General features: G+C 38.9%; 1 protein-coding gene across 1 annotated transcript in view; it reads left to right on the forward strand.

Moving 5' to 3' along the window:
- The window catches only part of pcxa (pyruvate carboxylase a), a 138,972-nt gene that overhangs the window by 54,250 nt on the left and 58,868 nt on the right, over nt 1-25,854 (forward strand). Inside the window, exon 10 of the mRNA XM_081391741.1 lies at nt 11,000-11,182. Coding sequence (XP_081247867.1) covers nt 11,000-11,182 — 183 coding nt within the window. The remainder of the gene's footprint in view (nt 1-10,999; nt 11,183-25,854) is intronic.

Below are 25,854 nucleotides of genomic sequence, written 5' to 3' on the forward strand. Positions count from 1 at the left end.
TAATATTTATAGAAAATGTACCCATTTAAACTTGTTTTTTATTATTCAGTTTGTACAAGTGATTGCAATAGGCCTGTGTGTGTGTGCTTTGAGAAATATCTTTATACTGCAAGGCTATATTTATTTTATTTTTTATTTATATATTATTTTATTGCCATTCCCTGTCTTCATATACAGACGTTTAGTTTGCTAAATACATATCTAAAAAAATTATTGGATATTGAATGTGAAAAGGAAATGGTTCTTCCATAACACTGCACTTTAGATGTGTGTGAATTACCCACACCTGGAGTAATTTATATAGTTCTATTTTATAGCATTTATCTGTTCAAAAAAATATGTACTATGCAAATTGTAAAATGTTCTATTACAGAAAAGATATAAAATAAATATTTGTGTGTGCTGTAAAGTGGTTAGAAAAAATGAAATCGGAATCGGCTAAAATCGGTATCGGCAGGTCAAACTCAATGAAAAATTGGAAATTGGAATCGGCCCTGAAAATTGCAATCGGTGCATCTCTAATAATGACTTAATAATAAAAGCTGTGGCAGAAAAGAGACGAGCACTGATAAAGCGTGTTCAGTAAGCTCGTAATGCTAACGTTAGATATTAAATTTGTATGTTATCAGCTATTGCGGACATTGACCGTGAGATGGCTGGGACGAACGCGCAGAAAGTTTCCTCTTCCACAAATACCCTTAATAAAGCCTGAAACTCGTCGCCAGTCCACCAGTTTTTTTTATTCAATTCCATATTTGCAGACAGACAACTCTTACTGCATGAAGCCACGACACGAACCGCAATAGATTTTTTAAAAAGGGAGGTTAAAAATAAATAAAATGCTGCGTGGAGTCATCCAATCAAAATGCGGCGTGAACACAACCAATCAGCCTGTGCAGCGCACAAGTCCCACCCCTGAAAGTTCCTGAACTTTGAAAAAGTACTACCTCATGAGCAGGGACTATCGGAGGGGGAAATATTTACCTGGAACTTCATTTAGACCCTGGTTCCTGCGGTGTAAACACATCGAGTACCAGCCCAAAGTTCCTAGTTCCTGGGGAAAGTTCCTGCGGTGGAAACGCGGCTCTAGTTTGTTTGCTGTCTTCCGTGCCTACAATATGCTTTTTTTCTCCACCAACTGGCAACCCAGGTATCAGAATAATGTTGGGTAAATAGGCAGTGGGTGGGATCACTCAGACCAAAACAAAAACAGACATTCCGACACGGAACGCACATTTCAAAGTAGAATAACTGGAGCATTGTTTTTTAGAGAAACGAGTATGTAAACTAACGAGTATGTCAAAAAAAGAAAGAAAAAAAGACATACAACAACTTTAACAATTGCATTGCAATGCTCTGGTAAGCACACACAAAAACCTAGCATTGAGCCGGTGGGTTTTGGCTCCCAAGGGTGGGACCTTTTTGCCTAGGTCAGTAAACGGTCCCCTTCCATCCACCCAGAACACATTTGCAATACAATTTATAATTTAAAATCTAGCTTTTTTGCCTCTATCTCTCCTTTTAGACAATTGTTTTCCTCAGTGCACGTCAGCGGGGTGTTTAAAACTCTTGAGTGGAGGTGTGAAAACGTGCTCCCGTGAGCGTGATGTTTCATGGCTCTTTCATGTGTATGTGCACGTGGCATTTCCGGTCCCATTGCCACAGGCTCCTTTGTCGCATCTTTTTTTCATGACGTCTGCGAATGTGTAATTCTGACACTGCTCTTAAACTGCCAGCACTCGCCTCTGAGGACATGTCCACAACATGAACTGTGTGCCTTACGCGATGGAGGGATAATGGAGGAGAGTCAAAGAGGGATGGTGTCTTCCCTTGATGCTCTAATTGCTCGGCGGCAGTCACAGCTGGTTTGGACTGTTGCCATGTCACTGTGATTTGTTCGATCTGTGAGAGCTTGAAAGAATCAGGGTCCAGTTTTTGTTGTGGATGGAAATGCCAAATGTTTATTTTTGAGTGTGTGACTCAGTTAAACTGAACACACTCAGTTTGCATCTGAAAGGGTTTGTGTAAACGGTGCAAAACAAGCTCTGCAAAGCTCATCCTTATTAACTAGAACATTTTATATTTTCTAATAATGCATTTAAAACTCCCTTCAGATGTTTTTTTTTTTATCCTCCGCTCAGTGTGGGTGATCCGCAACCTCACTTACAATTGCAGAAATCACATTCATTTTTCACTTCATGACATCAAATCCAGCTAATCCTCTGTCTTAGGAGAAAAATGAAGCCCTCGTGATTGAAGCGGGGCAGACTTCTCCTCTGCTGCATGAGACTGCTTTGAGCGAGCGCTCTTTAGTCGTACCTTGGAGGCTCTTGAGGTCATGACCCTTTCAATGCTCTGTGCTTCCTCTCTCCAGAGGGACCAGGAGCGCTTACAGATGAGGCCGACAAGTCTGTGTGATGTATTTTTCAGCACAGTGAAGCTCGCACACGCTCCTTTTGGACTTGTCAAAGTGCTGGTGTGTGTCTTCTTGACCCCCATTTGGGAAAAACAGGCTAGCATGACCAACAAAACAGGGGCATAATGGTAAATGGGATGCTGGGTTTAGTCAAATGCTTATAAGGGGTAGAACTGAGAAGTCTAATAAAAGAGTGTTAGTAAATCAGTTTGTTTGGATTATTTGTCAATGAATTGGTTCAAAGACCAATGCATATTTACAAGTTTTTTGTGTTTTTTTTTTTACATTAGTCACAAATGGACTAATGGATACTATTTCAAATAAGATCAATACATGGTTGTTTTTAAGAAATTGATGTTTCTATTCACCAAGGACACAAAATTGTTTTTACAAAAAAAGATTTCTATGTGAAATAAATGCTGTTCTATTAATTAAAGGAGAACTCCGGTCAATTTTAACATTGAGCTAATTTTTTTGTAAATTTGGAGTGCTGGCAATACAGAGAACAACGACAAAAATCGGTGTTGCCTACACCGTGTTATCCTCTTTTTAAAATTTGCACCCTGTTGACTTCAATGGGGTAAGTTTTAAACCTGTTTTTAGCCTCTTAACATCCTTGATGTGTCATTACAAGTGCACAGCTAATGTGAGTGATTCCTTCAGAGTGATCACGGGTGAATCTGACTGCAGTAGATGTGAAAGATATGAATAAAAATGATGTTTATTCAGCCAGCGCACATACCTGTATTTTCTTCCTGTTTTCGGTCGAAGCCCATAGTAATCGATTGTCGAGTTCACACGCATAGGTTTAGTTACCTATGATCACGCATAGTTACCTTTTCATACTACTTGTGCATTATAATGTTGTGATGCCTAAATTTAAATCCACTTGTAGAATTTTTTTTCAAACAGAATAGTACAGATTTTAAATGTCTGCCATCAGTTATTGGCAGTAACATGAAAATAAATTATAAGTATATTAAAGTAGTTCAAGTAGAGTTGATGATTCACGTAGATGCATGAGCTACATGAGGTTATCTAGTTTTTTCCCCGCTGGGCTACCACAATTAGTGTTTGCCTCGCAGTGGGATGCTGGGCAGACCTCAGGACAGACATGTGCAGTTAAGCGCCGCAGAATAGAGATGCTAACATAGACTCAGGGTAAACAGATCTGAGGCTGTTGGGGAAACGGGGGAGGTGAAGTGACCTACTTAAGAGAGAAGGGATGCTGTGTAAACACGAGGGAAAGAAGGGGTGGGTAGGAAAAGACCAGATTGGCAGGTGACGACTTTTATTTTTCCCACTTGCCGTAGCAACTTGAGAGCGCAAGCAATGCGCATGGATCACCGCGCTGAACAAATATTAATACTGTGTATTTATACACATGTATGTGCATATCCCATGTTGCACCAGCATTCCCAGATCATGACATTTCACACCTCTCATTCGATCTCCAGATGGAGTGAGAGACATGTGCCCAAGCGCACACACCTGCACACTGATGAGCAGGAGCCCGTGGCATTACTCACTGTAATGTGGAAATGTCACTGCACACTCACACACAAAAGCGCATCTGCGGCTCTCACACAGACTGCATTTACCCTGATAGATTTCTGTCTCACCAGGCAACCAGTGCCCTTTCTTCAGGTCACATCCGGTAGGCCTGTGTCTCACCTCTTATTCTCTAGCATCTGCCACTTCTAGTCATACTTGACCTGTGCCATTGAATACTAAGCCAGGAGGGATGGACTGAGTATGGATGGAGTTTTTCTGGTGAGCTAGTCTCAGTCAGTTTTTATTTTTATTTTTATTTTTTAAAGAAATCTCTTATGCTCAACAAGGATGCATTTATTTGATTCAAATTTTAATTTCGTTTATTCCTATGATTTCAAAGATGGATTTTCAGCATCTTTACTCCAGTCTTCAGTGACATGATCCTTCAGAAATCATTCTAATATGCTGATTTGCTTCTCAAGAGACATTTTTTATTATTATCATCAATGTTGAAAATATGCTTAATGTATTTGTGGAAACGATGATACTTTTTTCAGGATTTGTTTCCAAAGTTTAAAAGTAAAAAATATTTATAATTTTTTTTTTCTTTACTGCCACCTTTTAATAAGTTTAATGCCTCCTTGCTCAACAAAAGTATTAATTTCTTTAAAATTTGTAAACAGTAGTGTACAATTATAAGAATTCATTCTAATTGTATCATATCTTTTTTTCAAATTCTGTAGTAGTTATAGAATGTGTATTTATAAAGATCATTAGGTTTAATGTACTGTAACCACTTTTTGTTTGTAGCTTTTAGTGTTGAAAAGTAATTAGACTTTAATTATAAAATAAATGAATTATGAGTAACTTGGCAAGCTAAAGTTTCAAAGTAGCTTCTCCAACACTCAGTTCAACACTCAACTCAGTTTTATGGGATTGAGTCCACTTTAAATTCCAGTCACCACTCTTTCTAAAAATGATTTGTGATTTTCTGGCTCACTATGCTATATTGCCCTCCACCTGTTCTGCTGCTATCTGTCTACACGAGTCTCCTTCATGCTCCGAATCAAACATGATGTGGGATGAATGTTATAATATCACCGTACAGTACACTGCCAGTTAATCAAGTCAGTAAAATCAAACTATCAGATCTGTGAGATTATTGTAACATTCTTAAAGGGGTCATATAATGCCATTTTTGTACAAGCTAATATGATTCTTTAGGGTCTAAATGAAAAGTTTGTAATATACTTTAATTAAAAATTCTCATTAGTATTGTAAGAAAACACTCATTTTACCTGGTCAAAAACAGCTCTGTTTTCAGCACGCCGTTTCAGTGCATGTGTCTTTAAATGATAATGAGCTTTGCTCACCCCGCCCCTCTGTTCTGTGCGTACTGCGTTTCTAACACAATAACCACGTGTTATTCGTTATAAACGTGGGATTATGAATTATATTGAGAACGTCGTACATAGAAAACATGCCGTAATGTACCCTGAGTGTAAACCTTAGACGCATTCATCGTGAAGCCTGCAGCAAGGTTTGCAAATTTCGCAAAGATTAATATAAATACTAATATAAAGGTTAATAAAACATTACACTCACATCTTCTGGAGGTTCAGCAGGAACACGTTGGTACCGATCCGTTTTTTCTCGTTTGTAAAGCTGTCTGGTGTGAAATGATTCGCGCAAACATGAAAGCACAGACGATCGTGGGGAATCCCCATGAGGGAATCCCCGGGTCAATCCTTTGGGCATATCGCTTCAAAAACAAAACTCAGCCACTGCTTCTTCAACGGCTCGGATTTAGGAACATCCAAATGACTGCTGTGTTCCTTATTACATCTAAGAACAGAACACCACAATCGCTTAGATGCCATTCTACTCCAGCATATCAACAATGGCGGACTAGTATGAGGACGGCTGTCACAGCTCGCTCAGGGCGGGTCTTGTGTTGAAACACGGCTGTCAATCACAATAGCGGGAGGGGCGTACGATCTTATGACGTCACAATATCGAACGGCTTGATTTCAGAGATGGTCAAACATATAAGGAGATTAAAACAAAACCACTGGATGGATTTTTATCATGATAGGATGGTTGTGTACAGGCACTGCCAACAGACATTTCAGTGCAATCAACTTGTAAAAGTGCATGTACCATTATATGACCCCTTTAACACTTGACCACTGAAAACTATGATTTTTTAAAACACATTATGTAAGTTGTTTAAATTTACATGATGTACAAATTTGTGCTGTTTTTGTAATGTAAAAAGATTGTTTTACATGGCAAAATTCTTCAATATTTATAAACTAGGTGGGTATAATATGCACACATGATGCAGTGGGATGTTTTAGTCCCAGTCCGTTTTTTGCCAGAAGGCAAAGAATTGCTGCTCTGAACTCCATATCATGCATCTTCTTTTAGATTAGACAACCTTTCAAACTAAATCAGATCTTTTTTTTTTTTTTTTTTTTTTTTTTAAAGGAACAATTTTGATTAGGTTGACATGCTCAAAGACACGATCTTCCATGCGTCAAATTTCATATTCCCTCCGAGATGAAACAATCGGGTGAGCGTTTCTCGCTCATCTCCCTCCTGTGTTCCTGTGATGGTTTTCTGCCTGTGAGAGCATGCAGGGTTGCTAGGAGCTCAGAAACTGTGGCATCTCTTTCCCTCTATTAGCATTTTCCTCTTGCCATCTCCGAAACTCTACCCGTCACCTGCTGAAATCACTCTCCTGCTCTGTCTCCCTGTTGTTCTCTTTCATGCCTGAGTTTCAAGAAGTGACTCTAATAAAAGTCTATAGGCATGTTCCAGTCGCCCAACAGTCCCCTGCAAAGACTTCCAGGGTATTTGACCACCTTAAGCAAGATTCCACGTCGTAGAAAGTTTATATATTTAGTCACTGTTAAAAACATAGGGAGCAACTGGATATCACCACTATGGAAGTATAATTGGTTCAGTAGTATTGTCTTTGAGTGTTTCAGTGTTTGTGAACCATTATTTAAAGTTTAGAAAAATGCATAAACAATAACACTTCGTTATTTTATTTTGAGCGTGCCTTGTAACCATGGACACATTTGTGAGAGACTATTCAGAAGACATTTACTTTGGTGCAGATCCTGAACCGTATCTATTTGAACCGGAATACACTGAAGATGAGCTTTTGGAATGTGAATAGTTACCTAGCTGGGGACTATTTTCAGGCGCTGCTTAATATCATTGTACTTGCTGCACCCATGGTACGGCAGCAAAGTTTCTTGATTAATACGCAGGAATGAGAGTATAGTTCCTAGCCATATGGGCCTAGAAAATCGCAACTTTGTATTTTCCGTCAGTCTTAGTACACGGTGTAACTACAGAAGAGTCAAGTTTTAAATAGGAAAATATCAAAACTCTTTGGTCAATTTTTGAGAGAGATGCTAACGGTCTAATCAGATTCAATGATCTATGCTAAGCTATGCTAAAAGTGCTACCGCCAGACCCAGAGATCGGCTGAATGGATTCGAAAACGGTAAAACTCAACTATTTCCAAAAGAAGTGGAGTGTTCCTTTAATATAATTGTGGAAACCCTGATAAAAAAAATCTCAGGATTCTTTGATGAATAGCAAGTTAAAAAGAACAGCATTTATTTAAAACAGAATCATTGGTTACACTTTATTTTAAGGGGAGTCATTTTTACAATGTAATTATATATTTAAGTACGGAGTAATATTATTTAACAACATGTACTTACTATAGGGTTAGGGTTGGATTAGGGTTTGGTTGAAGGTTAGTTGCATGTAATTATGCAACATTTACTGTTATTACTATGGTAAGTACATGTAACATGTTACAAGGACACTGTAAATTAAAGTGTTACTGAAACATTTTATAACATTAAAAATGTTGATTGCACTTTATTTTACAGTACATGTACTTACAGTGTACTTGCATAAGAAAGTTCTGGGTAATATAAGTAACTACATGGGTTAAGGTTAGGTTTAGGGTTAGTACCTAGTTATTACCCAGTTATTGTAATTACTAGAATAATTGCATAGAATGTAATTAAAGTGCTACCAAAATGTCTTTACCATCACTTTAGAACAAATTTAAATGTACTTGCTAAGTAAAAGTAATCTTTTCTTTTCAAACAGAACCCCCTAGCCCCCCCCCCCCCCCCCCCCAAAATAGACTCAATTTGTATTTATTTACACCTGTATATTGTCACCATACCCAGAATCCCGAAGTGTTGTCTGTGTACTAATATTCCACTGTTCCAAATGAACAAATTTTGTTGTGATCATCTACGCAGGCCCTACTCTGTGTGAATGCTGTGTAGGGACCCAGTGAATTAGAACGCAGCTCAAAGTTTCCCTCCTCCTTTTTGTCTCTCAGCATGGCAGGTAGAGGCTTGTAATTGTATTTAAAACTCTCATTTGACTCAAGCCCCTGGTGGTGAAGGAGACAAGCATCAGTTTCGGCATCCATTTGAGCCTCTATTCAAAGCTTCATAATTGCCACCGGCAAGAAAGAAACAGAATGAGAGATGAGAAGAACAAAGAGAGAGAATAAGACTGACCCATGCAGAGCTTTGGCCTGCCTTCCTTCCTTTTCAGATCTCTTTGTGTCACACACTTCCTCCAGAAGTCTTGCTGTGACCCAGATCAGTGGCGCTTCAACAGAAATCCTGTCCTAAAGCATCTGTCTGATAATGAAAAGCCAAGTACACAGCTTTGGATCGCTGTTATGGCTGCCCGGTCTCATTTTTCTGAGCAAAGCTGAGCCGGATGGATCAGCATGGAGCTTGTCGGATAATGATATGATGGTATTTCTTGTGTTTCTGCTAATTTTTTTGACTGTAATTGAAATGAAAGCTAGTTTTTGAAAAGGCAGCGTGAATTCCAGTTTGCAAAGTTCTGAAATGTCATGATATTCAACAAGAAAAAATATAGAATACACTGCGAAAAAAGATTTTTCAATAGTTGTAAACTAAACAAAGATTATTGGAGTACATTTTACAAGAAAATACAGTGTGGGAATTTCATTTCTTTTTCATTACGTAGTACACTTTCAAGAAAGTAAACGGCATCCATTTTGGTTTCGTGTAGACTTCTCGATAATAACAATTTTCAATCACTCATTACAGGAATTCAGGGTGTAAATGACAGAAAAATGCTGCGTTATCTCTGTGACGGTCATCTCACTGGGTGGCAGAAGCCATTAACGGCGTCAAATCAAATTTCCACTCAATTTGAGTGATATCAAATTACTTTTTTAGATTGCCATGGTGATGCTTGTATAATCTCCGGTGGATCTACTGTTCATTAGCACGTCTTATGTCGTAAGTGGCGACACAATCGATGTTGAGCAATCGCAGCCATTACCCAAAGTGCAGCTGTAATAAAGCCAAGGCATTGGCTTATTTGTCTATTTCTGTTTGTTTCTCACGTCTCATTATATCCCTATTTTAACACCCCACCCTTACAATAGCTTTGCTGATGCCTGGATCTCTGCTGCGCACATCAATTTTACCGTGCTGATGATTGTAATGTGGATGCCAGAGGCTGAGACAGAGCACAATTCCAACAGTAAATGACTGCTGCCAGTTGGCTGCAGTGTGAGTGTTTTTGTGTGCATGTTTGTGTGTGTCAGTGTTTTTTCCTCAATTTGTTCTTATTGCCTGCACACTCCCCTGAGGTACTTGTGTTGACAGTTGCTCTATTTTTGCTGGATGAATGTTTGTACAGTTCAAGGGGCAGCTCTCTGTGAAATGTTAGATTTTCAAATTGTTGCTTTTTTTCTTTTCTTTTTTTTACCTTCTGCTTTGGTAAGCGACTGAGGGCCGCCTCCTGTGCCTCACCCTGAAGAGCTGTTTTGTTAAATCACTCAATTGCACCTTTAAACACTGCATTCAAACCCTTCAATCCACACGACATATTTTGAGATCACGCGTAAAACATTTCAACAGCCGATTTTACCTGTTCGCCTTTTGAGTGACTACTCCCATCAATGGCACTTATGCAAAATACCCTGCCCCTTGTGTGTTTATTTAGGGAATATTTGGTTCATTTGATGTGCTTTCTGAGAACAGTTTAGAAGAGTGCCACTGAACACACTTCATCGAATTGAAATACATTTAGCAGAATCAGCTTAAAAAAATACTACCTTTGATGTTCACAAACACGGACCAACCAGCTATAAGCTTAAAGTGATGTATTGGCAACAGTAAAATGAAAATAAGATTTAAAAAAAAAAGTCAGCTGAAATGTATAATTATTTTTAAATAATTTAAAAATAATATTTAGTAAAAGTATTATTTAAATTAGAAGCCCAAAGAACAGAAAATCATCAGCTTTTATGTAACTATATTTATTTATTGTTGTTATTAATAAAAAATAAAGTATTATTATTTAAGTAATATAAAAGTATTCATATTTTCGTAAGTAATCATATTTTTTTTTTAAATCATAATTATTTATTTTATTTTATATTAGATGGACAGGGAAAATTAAGGAGATTTAAGTAATTTTTGACAGTTTGCATTGCTGCAACTTTGTGGCTAGAAACGAGCAGAAAATCATGACCTGGCTTTTATGTAACGGTCATAATTTATTTTAAAACGCAAAGTAAATTGCAAAATTAATTAATCATAGAAACATTTTTCATTTTTTATATTATGTTAAAACAGCCATTATGTCAGATGTGCAGGGAAAAATTAATTAGCTGAAGAGGCTGTTGAAAGGTGTATAAAAACGTAAGACAACAGATTCTTCCATTGTTGACAGCTGTATTGATTTATAAAGGGAGTGATTTAGTGAGTCATGATGCATTGTTTGCATCCAGTGCGTTAACTATAGACTATTTTCAAGAATCTGAAATTACTTTTCCTCAAGTGTGAAAATAAGTTGTAAAAATAAAAGCATTAAAAAAGGAAACTAAAAGTAAAGTGTCAAAATATAAAGGTGGTTTCCTTGACCATTTATAATATTTTCTTCCTGAAGTCTGAAATTTTGGTCCTTTCAAGTGCAGTCCCTCAAGCATGTACATAAAGTTTAGTCCAAATCTGTATTCTGACCATCATCTTCTTTCCTCTTGGGCAGGTCTTTCGCAGTGGAGAGGGCATGGGTATCAGGCTGGACAGTGCGTCTGCCTTCCAGGGTGCTATCATTTCCCCTCATTACGATTCACTCCTGGTGAAAGTCATCGCCAGTGGAAAGGATCTGCCGGCGGCCTCTGCCAAAATGAGCCGAGCATTAGCGGAGTTCCGCGTCCGTGGGGTCAAGGTAAGGCTTTTCTCGTCAACAGTTGTTGCATAAATGATCTGGGGCAGCACGACTGCGATCGGATTCAGCATAGACCTCTGGAAATCGATTCATTTGCACCTTTAAAGGTGCTGTGGTGTCAAACTGAGCTTGTGTGTGTTGTGCTGGTCAAATAGATTTTTAGAGTAAATGTCATGCCTTTAGTCAATTACTTTAGAAAAAAAATCTATTATAAAACTTACCAGCTTAGCTCATGAATATTAATTATGTGATGTCGTCTAATTAATATTCAACAGGCTTTGTAGTTTCATGATCTCGCCCTTTTATAATGGCTGCTATGCTCCTGGTCAAAGCACACAATGGTGAAAATGGTAACTTCCCATGAAAAAGCAAGCACAAAAAGGCACGATAAGCCTGACATGACAAACTGAGTAAGAGATCGGATGAGAAGTGATTTTTTGAGCAGCAGACATTTCACGGTCTTGTCACCCGTCATGCTGGCTGCCATCTGAGGCTCTGATCATACCTTGAGTGAGCTAAAAACATTTCCATTTTTAAGATCTTGAGCTTTTTTTTAAATCTCCCACACGTGCAAACCTGAACATGCTGGGTGAGTCGCGTTTGACCATAGATGGTAACACACTCATATAATATAGTATTTATCTGCATAATGTGATCAAAGTTGGAGTGATGGCACTAATGGCACTCTCGGATGAAGGGTGCAGACCTTACCATTTTCTGATGTGCCGGTTTCGGAGGAAGGGAGGGTTGTGGATGGGAGAAGTTGTCATGGAGTGTTTGCGCTTAATCAGCCTGAATAAAATAAATGTGTTTACATAAACCATTAGGGAAGGAGCTTTCCTGTAAGCGTCTTTAGAAATTCGTTTGGGGGGTATTAGGAGAACCTATCTTTGTTTTGGCTGCTTTAATCGGGGAGTTTTCAAAACGCTGCATTTTATTTGGGGATGAAACAAGGATATAGCTCTAAAGACTAGTGAGCTGCCTATAAAGGGAACATTTAAGACATCGTTCACTGAAAAAGGAAAATTCTGTCATCATTTATACACCGTAATGCGTGGCCGTACCCACCAGTGAGGACCCTAAAAAGGTGTATATACTAAAAGTTGTGAAATAATGGCCTGATTTTAATTTTACTTGGGTGCTGCAAGGATATTGCATAACACCAAGATAACTCAGGAGCTGCCTCAGCGGCTGTCAGACTCAAAATGTTTAAGATGGCCAATCAAAATAGGCAGACTGAGTGTGAATTCCATTGTCACGCTTAAAGGGATAGTTCACCCAAAAATGAAATTAGCCCATGATTTACTCACCCTGAAGCCATCCTAGGTGTAAATGACATTCTTCTTCCAGAAGAATACAATTGGAGTTATATTAAAAAAAATGTCCTGGCATATTTAAAGTTTTAAATATGCATATTTTTCTTACACGAACGCATCGCTTCACTTCAGAAGGCCTTTATTAATGTAAGTAGCTTAACTAAACATTTATTATTTGTCAACTGTTTTATGATAGAAATGTTAAACAACTGACATAGTTAATCAGGGATTTAAATGAATAAACATTCCCAATTTTGAACTGAAAATATATCATTTACATGATTCATGTAATGTAATTCGCAGTTGTCAATGTGACGAGACCAACATTAATGGAGCCGTTTTTGGCAGATTAAGCATCAGATTAATAATTAATATGCACATATTGTGAATGAAATGAATAAACATGGTTACCAAGCTTTCCTGGTAGCCTTCAGCAAATTCACTTGTGTAATGAAATGATTTATAAAACACTTAAAAAGTAAAATAGACATAAATATCAGTTGGCCAATTGTTTACTCTCTTCACTGACTGAAAAATGAAAAGACGGCGTCAATTAAAGCTCAGCTTTTGGAAGGGAAGAGAAAAGGTGTGAAAAAGAGCTTAATAGAAAAAGAAAGGGAGAACTTCACAAAAACTGAACCAAAGTGAAAAAAATTTTGTCAGCTTGTGAACAACTTGTCACTGGGCAGTATCCTCAAGAGGACATCTTGAAATTAAACTTTTAAAGCGCATGTAAATGCACTTAAAAACAAACTTAATTGTGAGGTTCCCTTTCAGTTAGGATGCTGCCTATGTAGGCAGTGAGGCAGATCAGAAGGTTTTGTGTGTCTCATGTGAGGGGAGACATATGCATTTGAAGACATATGAGCTTTGAAGGGTCGGCCGTCAGGGAAGCTTTTAAAGCACTGCATCGTTTTTCCAACCTCTTAGTTTTTCCTCCTAACACATTCTCTCTGTCTCTCTCTCTCTCTCTCTGCCTAATCTCCCTCCCATCTTGCCCTATGCACAAATCTTAAAAATTGCTCCAACGTGACTTAAAATACCTTTCAAGATGATTTTTTCTTTCCTCCTCCGGAAAGATCTGCTTGCCATTTGCTCGTGTTTCTCCCATCTAAATTCCCCTAGAGTAAAGTTTGTGACAGAACAAACTCCGAAAATTGCCTTGCACTGACTCAGTCATTCCACCCCAATATTTATCTTTACGCCTCTCTGCACCTTGCGCTCTCTACAATCAGGAAAGTCCTCGATTACCCTGCAGGCCGCATTCCCAAGCGTGACTAGAGAACCTGGCCTCGGAAGAATTCTGAGAATCACTTCAAGCTGCTGGGCGTCATGGCCGGAGCTTGAGCAGTGCCGCGGCCTGCCTGTTTTTAATGAAGACTGATGAAGTGCGCTCCAGGATATGCGTGAAGTTCAAACCTCTCCTGCTGCCTTAATTTGCAGGCTTCCTCTTCCTTCCACATTTGATTAATCTCGTCTTCCGCATTAGCACACCATGTTTTTTTTGCATGATCGCTTACACTATTTTTCTGTCTCTCCTTTTTTATCACTTCCTCTTCCTAAACTTGTTCCCGTCGCTGCACTCGGCAGGAGGGAGGCCGTTCTTCTCCTTTGGGGCTTGGGAGCTCTCTTGTTTTATTAGGCATCTTCAAATAACCAATTTATCTAGTACTGCCACCACAAGATTTAATTAACTGTTCAAATAATGGATTGTGGTTATGACATCCATTTGCAGAGGTGGAATGGAGAAACCAGTATCTATCTATTATTTTTGGGGGAGGGGGGGTTGCTTGCCGAAGATCTGGATCATGACTTGTGGATGTATTGGACATCAGAAGTAGTAACATGGGACAGCTACTAATCACTAATTTGTCATTTAGATTATTCTTTTATTCACAGTGACTTACTAGTCACTTATTACAATGGTAGGGTGAGGGTGTGAATGGCAAAAAAAAAAAAAGGATGACAGGGTTCGATGAATCTTAAAAGTATTTAAATTTCAATGGCATACAGCAGTATCAAACAATGATTTAGAAGTTAGATTATAAGTTAGTTAGAATTCAACGAGACATCTTTGCCTGGGGAGGTTACCATAGCAACAGCAGGCTGCTTGAGCACATTTTGTTAGGATCCGTTGCAGATGGTACATGAAGAAACAAGTATTCTCATTATTTATCACTTTGTTATAAATTTACACACCAGAACTAGATCTCAAAAGCCATTTGCACTGGACAAACCTCAACCGACCATGCCCAAAAATTTGAGTTTGAACCCAGATAGTTAGCATTTACATGCTACTTTTGTCCAAAGCGACTTATAAATGAGAAGAACAACAGAAGCAGTTAAACCAACAAAAGAGCAATAATATGTAAGTGCTGTGACATGTCCCAGTTAGTCCAGCACAGTACACGTAGCAAGGTTTTTTTTTAAACTAAGAAAGTATATAGAATAGAAATAGAACTGTTCGTATTAGTATTAATGGGTCAATGCTTTCTTGAAAATGGCTAAGTCAGGCAGGTCATTCCACCTGCAGGGAACAGTCATGGTAAAGGTCTGTGAAAGTGATTTTGTGCCTTTTTGGGATGGCACCACATGGCGCTGTACACTTGCAGAATGCAAGCTTCTGGAGGCCACATAAGTTAGCAGATGTGTTTGTCCACACTGAAAGTGTAAATGCTGTGTGGCGCAACACAGTCACAGGACATCAGGACATATTTGGTGCCTAATATACAGGTTTGTAGATTTTGACATGTTATTGTGGGTTTGGCTGCTGTGGTAGGTTACTGTTGCTGGGGCTGTTAAAAGCTGGACATAATCAGATATGGCAAAAATGCCCCCAATATTTGACATTATTGAAAGAACTCTGCAGGTAGGTAGATCTCCATGAACAGGATTGGGCACAGACTATTGTTAACTACGTGTAATTGCAGTGGACAATTAAGTTTGGTTCTGTTCTTTCAGAACCAAAGTGGAGCATGAGAAATGAAGTGTTCAGTTGTGAAAAAAGGAAACTTTTTATTAAGAATTTTTCCCTTTTCACTCCTGTTCTTTCTCTTTCTTTCCCGGCAAACTTTCCAGGTTTGATTGTAGCATCATTCAATTTCTGCAATGTGATTCTTTGTCTTTTACCCCTAAAACTGTATTGTGGTCACGGTGTGATAGGTAGTTGTTGTGTTTTAAATATGAAATGATTAAATGATATATGCCTAGGTAAACCACTTCTTCAAGGTTTGTGACCACAATCTTTGGCTATTCAAAAAACTCACACACACACTCATACTCTGTCACGCCATAGGTAGCTTTTGCATGTTGTGAATTGCTTTGTTGGCCATTGTAGAATGCTTCAAAAGCTGAGAACAGTGTTCTGGACAGATTTTTAAAGAAACAGGCTATTTCTTTCACAAAAAAATCTCAATTAGAATAGAAACCACATGGTATATCAGGAGGCGAAACCATTGGAGCCAAGGCTATGTTCCTGGTTCTAAGGGTTCTCTGTGATTTTAAATAAAAGCTTGAATGTTTCATTATGTTTTCTAGCGCTGTCCTGCTGACTTTGAAAGGCTCCTGCTGAGCAAGCCAAGTTTAATGTAGATCTAAAAGTCGTCATGTTCGCTGAATATTTAGTTCTTTTACTGTCAGTCTCCCATGCTTTGCTGTCTCTGCTCTTTCTTTCTTTCTGTCTTCCTTCCATCCTTCCATCCATCCTTCCTTCCTTCCTTCCTTCTTTTTCCGCAGTGCCTTTTCTCTGTGAGGGCTGCTTTTATATGATATCAAGATATGTTCATCACTGTCAGGAAGTTGAGCCGTGTCAAGAGCCTGGAGGCTGTATTGAATGAGGGTTGAAGCTGTGGAGAGTGAAAGACATAGTGAGACTGTGGGAGAGTGTCTCTGCATAAAGGCTTCAGACGAAGACTGATGGAAGCTGACAAACATTAAGAACCCTAGAGAGAAGGAGGGTGTATGGAGTAAGAAAAAAAAAATAGAAGCTCTCTCGCTCTAAGTAAATATGTGAAATTGAATGAGGACGCAAACTCAAATACACCATCCTATTCTCCCTGGAGAGTCAGTCTGAAGTGTGTTTGTCCTTTCGCAGTCATCATGGCCTTTTCCCCTTCTATCACAGTAGAGCTGTACTTTAGTACCAGGCACTTTCCATGAATATTGTACAAAATAAGGATTGAACCTCTTAAAGACATTTTTTTTTCTTTGTCAACAAATCGTAAACATCAGGAGATCAAACTAAATGTTACATAAGCAGTTTTATTTTCTCTCTACTTTCTGTGAAGTTAGCCATTGTTACAACCCTGTTACCTAAATTTGAGAAGTTCAAATGCAGTTTAAAACCCTGCATACATATTGCTACTAAATAAACATTTCTAATATAAAAACAATGCTAGTACAAGTAACTGGGTCGCACATGAAGCTGTGTAAATGAAGCTGTCGCATAGTGGTTAGCTAGTTTGTAGAGATGCGCGGATGGGCTATTATTTCATCCGCAACCGCATCACAAAACTCATCATCCGTCCGCCATCCATCCGCACCAACGTTTTTGACCAATTTTCAAAACCGCACCCGCCCGCCATCTGCTGATTGCTGTATACATAATATTTTTCATTTGATTGGTTCAACCGCCCGCCACCCGCCCGAATTGAATTAAAATATTATTTTTCGTCATGTCATCCGCCCGATCCGCGGTTTATCTGCGGAGTCCGCGGCTGTAACCGCCAACCGCGCATCTCTACTAGTTTGGGATCAAATGTTGTATGTGTACCATAAATTAACTAAAATAATAGTTTGATCATTTTATTCTTGCAATAACTTGGTTAACAGGCTTGAATTGTTCATCCTGATGAGATTACATTTCTTATCAGTTCTGAAACTGATGAAAAGAACGTTCAAAAGAACAGCATTTATTTAATATAGAAACCTTTTTAAAATTAATGTTTTTACTGTCTCTTTTAAATTAATTTAATGCATTCTTGCTTTATAAAATTGTTAATTTATTTCAAAACAAAAAAACAAACATAAAATGAACAGCATCTATTAGATCTCACAGCAACAAACACAGGATTTGTGCCTCTAATGCTTAAAATACAAATAATAATTTACCTTAATTTGTTCCTCATTCATGATAGTTTTGTCATTGTCTTCTGGAAAAAAGAAATCCAACTCTCCGATTTTTTATAATGCTCCATTATTACTCTGCATTCGAATGGTTACAGAGCTAGTGAGCCTTCTACTGGCCATAAAAGAGAGGATTGGTCTTTACTTATAGCATCATGTGACTCATCTGTGCAGCATGACACTGTATAATCAATATCTAGCCTTACTTAAATGAAGATGATGGTTTGGCCATCACTTTGTGCAGCATTTATGGTCACCAGTACAACACATATGTACAACACATCTCAGTGTGTCTGTGTCAGTTGTAGCTTCTAGTTGATTATGAGGTAATGGAGTTGTCTAGTAAATCACAGGCTGTATATAGTGTAAGTTTTGCCTCTGTCGACTTCTCCCATCATTACTGCTGAACAAGCCCTTCTAACGGCCTAGAGGTGTTTTTGTCAGAAACAGCCGGGTGCCTCCAGCTAGATGCTGCAGTTCTCTCATGAGGATGCAGTTTCTGGTATCAGGTTGTCGTCACTTATGATCCTCAATACGTTTGGAACGCAGGAACTTGGAAGTTCTCACACTTTTCCTCAGAAGTGCGGGTTATTATTGGTTCATCGTTGAGAAATGGAAACGAGGATGGACAAGTACATGATCAGTATTTTTGTCTTTTTATATATTTTTATATATACTGTATTTATATTGTTATTTGTATAAAAGATAGCAAAAGATATAAATATAATAATATAATAATAAATTAACATGCCTAAGACTTTTGCACAGTACTGTGTGTGTGTATATATATATGTAGAAAAAATGTAGACAATAACAAGGGTAGCCCCAAATAACAAAAATTGACAATGTCAGTAGCGGGTGTTTCCACCATTTGCCGCAATGACAGCTTGACAGCGACGTCTCATGCTCCTCACTAGCCTCATGATGTTGTCCTGAGGCAATGCGTTCCACTCTTCCACAAGTGCTGCACGCAGTTCTGCCTCTGTGGGGTTCAGGTCAGGGGACATTGCTGGCCATACCATATGAGGCACTCCGACTTCCTGAAGTCGAGCTGTGACAATTCTGGCACGATGTGGTGGAGCATTATCATCCATGAACAGAAAGTTGGGGGTGTGCTGGCGGAATTGTGGGATGATGATGGGTTCTATGATGTCTCTGAGGTAAGAACATGCAGTGACTGAGCCATCTACAATAACCAAATCAGTTTTGCGCTGACTGGTGATGCCTGCCCAGACTGTTACACCTCCTCCACCAAAGCTAACCCTGGGGACCATGTTGACCTCGGCGTATCACTCACCTCGCCTTCTCCAGCAACGCTGACGACCATCATTTCTGTGCAAGGTGACCCGACACTCGTCAGTGTTGCTGGAGAAGGCGAGGTGAGCGATACGCCGCTCACGATACGCTTAAAGGTGACAGTAAAGACATTTTAAAAAATATTTCCATTTCAAATAAATACTGGTATCTTGAACTTTCTGTTCTTCAAAGAATCTGATATCTTGAACTGAAAAAAAAAATGCATCACGGTTTTTACGAAAATATTAAGTAGCACAGCTGTTTTTAACATTATATTAGAAAGATTTCTGAAGGATTATGGTATACAATTAAGGAATTAATTACATTTTAAAACATTTATATAGATTTTTTTATTCCACAATATTACTGTTTTTACTGTATTTTTGATCAAATAAATGCAGCCTTTCAGGGTGTTAGGTTAGGTTAGGTTACTTTTATTGTACCCGTAGGTAAATTTGTTTTACAGTGCAATGACTATGGCATCCAATACAAAAACACACAACATAGAACACTCCACAATACATAGGAACAAATAATTAAATACTCATACTGAATAAAGTGCTCTCAAGAAAGAAAATGCTCTCAAAACATTAAATGTGGTCTTTGTAAAAAAAAAAAACCTTAAGAAGAACCTAAAAACAAACAACTTAAAAATCAATAAAAAACAATTTAAAATAAAAACAGATAAAACTCATAAAACCCTATTACAACATTACTGAGAACCACCTCTACATTTTGTTAATCATATTAATCGCATTTGGTACGAAGCTGCTCTTATATCTTTTCGTTCTACACCTTGGAACTTTATACCTCCTCGCAGACGGCAATAACTGAAACTCAGTGTGCAGGGGGTGAGAGTCATCATGTAAGATTGAGAAGGCCATCCTTTGTAACTGTTTGGTATACAGGGATGCCACTCCTGGTTTAGACTCACCTATCAAACGGCCAGACCATTTTACTATCTGGTCTAACTGACTTTTTGCCTTTAAAGATATATGACCATACCATACTACAGTGGAGAAGGACAACACAGATTCAATAAAAGCATGATAAAACATTTTCATTATTGTTCGGTCAAGATTAAACACAGATAATTTCCTTAGTCAATACAAACGCTGGTGCCCCTTTTTGCACAGAGCCTCACAATTCTTTTCAAAATTCAGTTTCTCATCAATAATAGTCCCAAGGTATTTGTATGATTGTACATACTCTATTGTTTGTCCTTTAATTGAGGTAGGTTCACTTGGATGAGTACTTTTCCTAAAATCAATGATCATATCCTTGGTCTTTGATATGTTAAGCTGTAAGTAAGATTCCTCACACCAATTGACAAAATTCTCAATAATTGGGCCATGTGAGGTCTCATCCTCCTTAAGTAAACTCAAAATAACTGAGTCATCCGCATACTTTATGATAACTCTGTTATCATACAAGCTTTGACACATATTTGTATATAAAATAAATAAAAGTGGAGACAGCACACATCCTTGAGGAGACCCTGTAGAGGAACTCCTCTGTTCAGATAAGACACCATTTACTCTGACTCTCTGTGTTCTGTTAGTTAAGAAATCCAAAATCCAACCCATCAAATTATTGCTTAACGCAAACTGATCTAAGAGCCTCTTGATTAAAATGTGTGGTTGAATTGTATTAAAGGCTGAAGAAAAATCAACAAATAAAAGTCTAGCATGTGTCCTCTGTCCATCCAAGTGTCTTAATAGCAAATTTAGCATTGTGACTGTAGCGTCCTGTACTCCTCTGTGAGGTCTATATGCAAACTGCATAGGGTCCAATTTATGTTCGGTCAACCTTAGGATCTCAGACCGCACTAATTTCTCAAAGATTTTCATTAAAACGGAAGTCAAAGCAACTGGCCTAAAATCATTAATCATCTTAGGACCACTGCATTTAGGGACAGGGATGACCACCGCATCCTTCCACAGGATCGGTACATGTTGTGTCTTCAAAGACTTATTATAAATCTCATGAAATACAGGGCTCAGTTCTTTTGCACATGACTTTAATAGTCTGCCACAGATGGGTGAGCAAAAGAGACTCCTAAAACATTAAAAAATATTTTGCATGGTAGAGTAAATATATCTTAAGATCATTAAAATTGTATTAAGTAAATTTATCTTGTTTTAAATGTTTGGTTTTTTTGCACTTTTTTTTTTTTTTTGGTATTTTTATAATGCATGAGTTCATCTGAACCTTACAAAGATAAAGAAAAGTCTCAAATAAGAGAGAGGTTTCCCAACACACTCCAGGATGCTCCAGCTGTGCAAATGTGCACAGCTGGAGATGCCACGTGAATTACAAGTCCTTATAAAAGTAGTTGAGAGCACGTGTGTACTTGGATCAAAAAATCTGCGGTATGTTCAAGCTCTCACTCGACTCCATGAAAAATAAAGGAGGTGCACACAGGAGAACAGAATCAAAGGTTGAGGAACAAAGAGTCAGCGTGAATAGAACACAGCACCTCACAACCTAAGAGACATTACTTAATGCTTTTTCAAAGTCCTGGCTAGCGGCACTGGCAGCTGAGGCCTGTTATGAATGAGAAATCTTGCTACTGATGAAGAGAGAGCTACTAATAGTGAGAGTGAATGCACCCTGGGGGTACCCGGGAGGGCCGAGGGAGCTGACAGCTCGAACCTCCAACAGAAAAGCTCCTGTCAGACTCCCACACTTGCCCTGTCCCAATGGGAAGAGTGGTGGGCCTTGAAAAGAGTGGGAAGGGAAGAAATGAAGGAGAGAGCAGGCAGAGGTTACTGGGTATTTCATTGCTGGCAGGGGGGATAAGAGAAGGGGTGGTTGGAAAGTCACGGAGGTGGTGCTCTTATGAAAGCTGTCTCTCTTTAGTTCCCTTATCCTTTCACACTTCTCCAGTCTGCTTAAATAGATGGAAAAGCGGGAACATCATGACCTACAGGCAAAGAGAGAGGTGAGCAAAGTCAAAATGCATGCTTAAGTGTTCTCTCTATCCTTTGCGTTTGGTGTTGGGTTTCTGAGAACAGAGCCCAGACAGCAGTGGGGAATCAGAGGAACACTCTGTATGTTTCAGATCGAATTCTTTGTCTAGTGTTGAGCACAGCACTTGCAATGACCTGGTCCTTTTTCCTCAAAATAATACAAAATTAATAACAACCATTTTTGTTTTGTAGAGTGAGATTTTTGTGAAGCAAAAAATTCAGCATTTGTTTTCTCATGTTACTTTTATTTTATTTCCCTTCATTATTTTATTTAACAAAGTGGCATCAGCAACCCTTTTAATCTATGATGAGACATTTTTGTGAAACAGAATATATATAAAATATAAAAATATATATAAAAAATTCTCATATTACTTGCATTTTGTCTTTCTTCTTTGGATTCGTTTTCTCTTTTTTGTTGTAGTGAAGGACTAGTTCACCCAAAAATTAAAATGATATATAATTTACTCACCCTTAAGCCATTCTAGGTTTATATGATTTTCTTTTTTTCAGCCAAACACAGTTATATTAAATAATATCCTGGCTCTTCCCAGCTTTGAAATGGCATTGAATAGTGCCCCAGTTTTTGAATCTCCAAAAAGCGCATCCCTCCATCATAAAAGTAATCCATACAACTCCAGTGGATTAACAAATGCCTTCTGAAGCATTTTTTTTTTGTTTAACAGGGATATTAAACACTTTTTTCTAACATTTCTCTCTCTCTCTCTCTCTCTCTCTCTCTCTCTCTCTCTCTCTCTCTCTCTCTCTCTCTCTCTCTAAAAGTGATCAGTGAAATTTACTAAATAAATTTGTAATAATAATTGTTTAGCCAGCTAATACTGTGTAATAATAATTGACTGCATGTACTTACTGTAGGGTTAGGATTGGGGTTTAGTTTAGGGTTAGTTGCATGCAATTATGTATAATTTATAGTTCTATAGTAACTACATGTAACTAATGTGTAAAAAAAGACAATGTAAAATAGTGTTACCCAAAAGTTTATTTAAAAAACAGTAACTGCACTTTCTGAAGCAGTGGTAGTCTATTTGTTAGTACCATTAGCACATGCATGTGTGCTGTTGCTTGCTAGAAGTTAATTGCAAGAGGTTTGAGGTCATTTGATGATTCTAATTTTAATAGTTTTAAGCAATACAGAGAAGTTACAGTTACGCAAAGTATTTGAGTGGAGTGTAGAGTTTAATTGTCTTTCTTTTTAGTGAACTCAAATGAAATATGTTCACAGTACTCATAACTATTGCTTTCTAAACTTAAATGGATTTATGCAATCAGTTTACAAATATCTTCCACATATCAAAATCATTTTCTCAGAATATCTTATTTTGTGTTCTGCAGATGAAAGAAAATCCGACTGGTTTGAATGACATGAGGGTCAGTAGAAGATGACAGAATTAAATTTTTTGGGTTGACTATCCCTTTAAGAACTTCATCTTTATGAGAGTGTAGCTAGCCCTCTCTGTGGATACTGTAAATGTTAACCATCATGTGTTTTGTGGTGGAAACCCATAGTATAGTAGGGTTAGAGTTTGGCTCTCAAAGGACTGAAGTTGCTTAGGCTGCGTTTTTGTGCGTGTTTGTGCATTACACTAGCTATCGTCTTGTCAAGAGACTCTCAGGAGAGAGAGAGAGAGAGAGAGAGAGAGAGAGAGAGAGGAGGGAGAGCTCAGCTGCTGCAGCTGCAGTGGAGTCATCACAGCCAGAGAGAGAACAGGCCAGCTCTGTCTGCATCACTGCTCCTGCATGCATGATCGGCTAACCACCTATGTGCCAATCAGTAGGTTTTAATTGGGTAAAGGAGGGCAGAATGTTGCCTGTAGCAATCACACGGAACCGTTCCATCATCTCCTCCGTCTCCTCCTCCCTGTGCTGCCCACAACGTCTTTCATGCAGTCAGAGTTATGTGCTCTTCATGGAGTTTGTAAAGACATTTATGCTCTCTGGGGGTGCTTTGAAAATAAAAGGCATGCTCATGATTTTAGACATCAGGCTCTGAGAATAAAAGCACTGGCAAAAATTAGACCATGCGATTAAAATGCGCTAAAACTAGGTGTCACATCCGTGTGAAGTTGTGCTTTGCCCAGGCAGTTTTTGCAATCTGCTTGGTCTTCAATCACACTTTCCCTTTGATTATAAATTAATTCTTTCATCTTCAGATTTTCCATTTTTTTACTATGCCAATGAAATGGAGGGCCTCACAGATTCCTAGTGTGTAGCTCTGTTCCAGACTCTAGTGAGCTACTGGATCTATGGACCCTACTGGAAAAAAAAACACTTAAAACAGCCTAAGCTGGTCTTAGCTGGTCTCTCAGGCCGATCAGGCTCGTCTGTTGGCTTTAGAGGGAATTGGGCACTTTTTAGCTACTGGAAAACCAACAGGTTCTGTTTTAGGACCAAGATTTTACATTTCACATATTCACACAAAAAAAATCCAGAAATCACAATATATGATTTTTGTAACTATTTATTTGTATGATACAGCTGCAAATAAGTATTTGAACACCTGTCTATCAGCTAGAATTCTGACCCTCAAAGACCTGTTAGTCTGCCTTTAAAATGTCCACCTCCACTCCATTTATTATCCTAAATTAAATGCACCTGTTTGAGGTCGTTAGCTGCATAAAGACACCTGTCCACCCCATACAATCAGTAAGAATCCAACTACTAACATGGCCAAGACCATAGAGCTGTCCAAAGACACTAGAGACAAAATTGTACACCTCTACAAGGCTGGAAAGGGCTACGGGAAAATTGCCAAGCAGCTTGGTGAAAAAAGGTCCACTGTTGGAGCAATCATTAGAAAATGGAAGAAGCTAAACATGACTGTCAATCTCCCTCGGACTGGGGCTCCATGCAAGATCTCACCTCGTGGGGTCTCAATGATCCTAAGAAAGGTGAGAAATCAGCCCAGAACTACACGGGAGGAGCTGGTCAATGACCTGAAAAGAGCTGGGACCACCGTTTCCAAGGTTACTGTTGGTAATACACTAAGACGTCATGGTTTGAAATCATGCATGGCACGGAAGGTTCCCCTGCTTAAACCAGCACATGTCAAGGCCCGTCTTAAAGGGTCATTTCACCCGTGGAGACATGATTGTGTATTGAAAGTGGGTCATTTATGTAGAAGAAATGTGAAATTATTTTTGAATTTGGAGCTTTCTAGACTGAGAAAAGCCAGAAAATGTATTTTTGGCTTATGTGGATGAAAGACAACAACTCCCAGAATGCACTTGCTTCGCTGCCCTACAAGGCCACTCCCAAGCCACGCCTACCGGTAAGACAGCGCAGTTGAAAACAAAAACATCAAGGCAAGGCTAGGCTACGAGTGAGTCTCCGTGATGAGTTTGCCCAAAATGTCCGGGATTCGGCTTTTGCGTTCTACAGTCGCCATTCATCATGTTTACTGTGGCGAGCAGGACGAGGCTGAGGGGCGCGGGAGAACGGCGCGAGGCCAGTGGCGTGATTACTGACGGCCGACACCTGTGAGGCACTGTTCTCGTATCTCGCACGGAGGAGCAGGTATTTTCTTAGCAATGGTAAAACACACATCAACCGATCACGCCACCGGCCTCGCGTCTTTCAACCGATCATGCCACCGGCCTCGCGTCTTTCAACCGATCACGCCACCGGCCTCGCGTCTTTCTCCCGCGGCGCTAGCCTCGTCCTGCTCCCTGTATTACTGTGATTACTGATGAGCGCGCCTGTGAGATGCACCGGTCTCATGGGCTATCTCTCACGGAGGTGCGGGTATTTTCTTAGCAATGTTAAAACGCAAATCAACCGATCACTTGTTTAGCATTCATGTAAACATTACATTCAGATTCACCAATCGGGGTGAATTCAGTTAGATTGAAACAAAAGGTGAGCATGTAAACAATGGATGGCGACCGCAGAAAGCAAAAGCTGAATCCCGGACATTTTTGTAGATCTCGACGGCCGGACATGTCCG

The sequence above is a fragment of the Scardinius erythrophthalmus genome, assembly GCF_964197995.2.
Source record: "Scardinius erythrophthalmus genome assembly, chromosome: 17".
NCBI classification, from domain to species: domain Eukaryota; kingdom Metazoa; phylum Chordata; class Actinopteri; order Cypriniformes; family Leuciscidae; genus Scardinius; species Scardinius erythrophthalmus.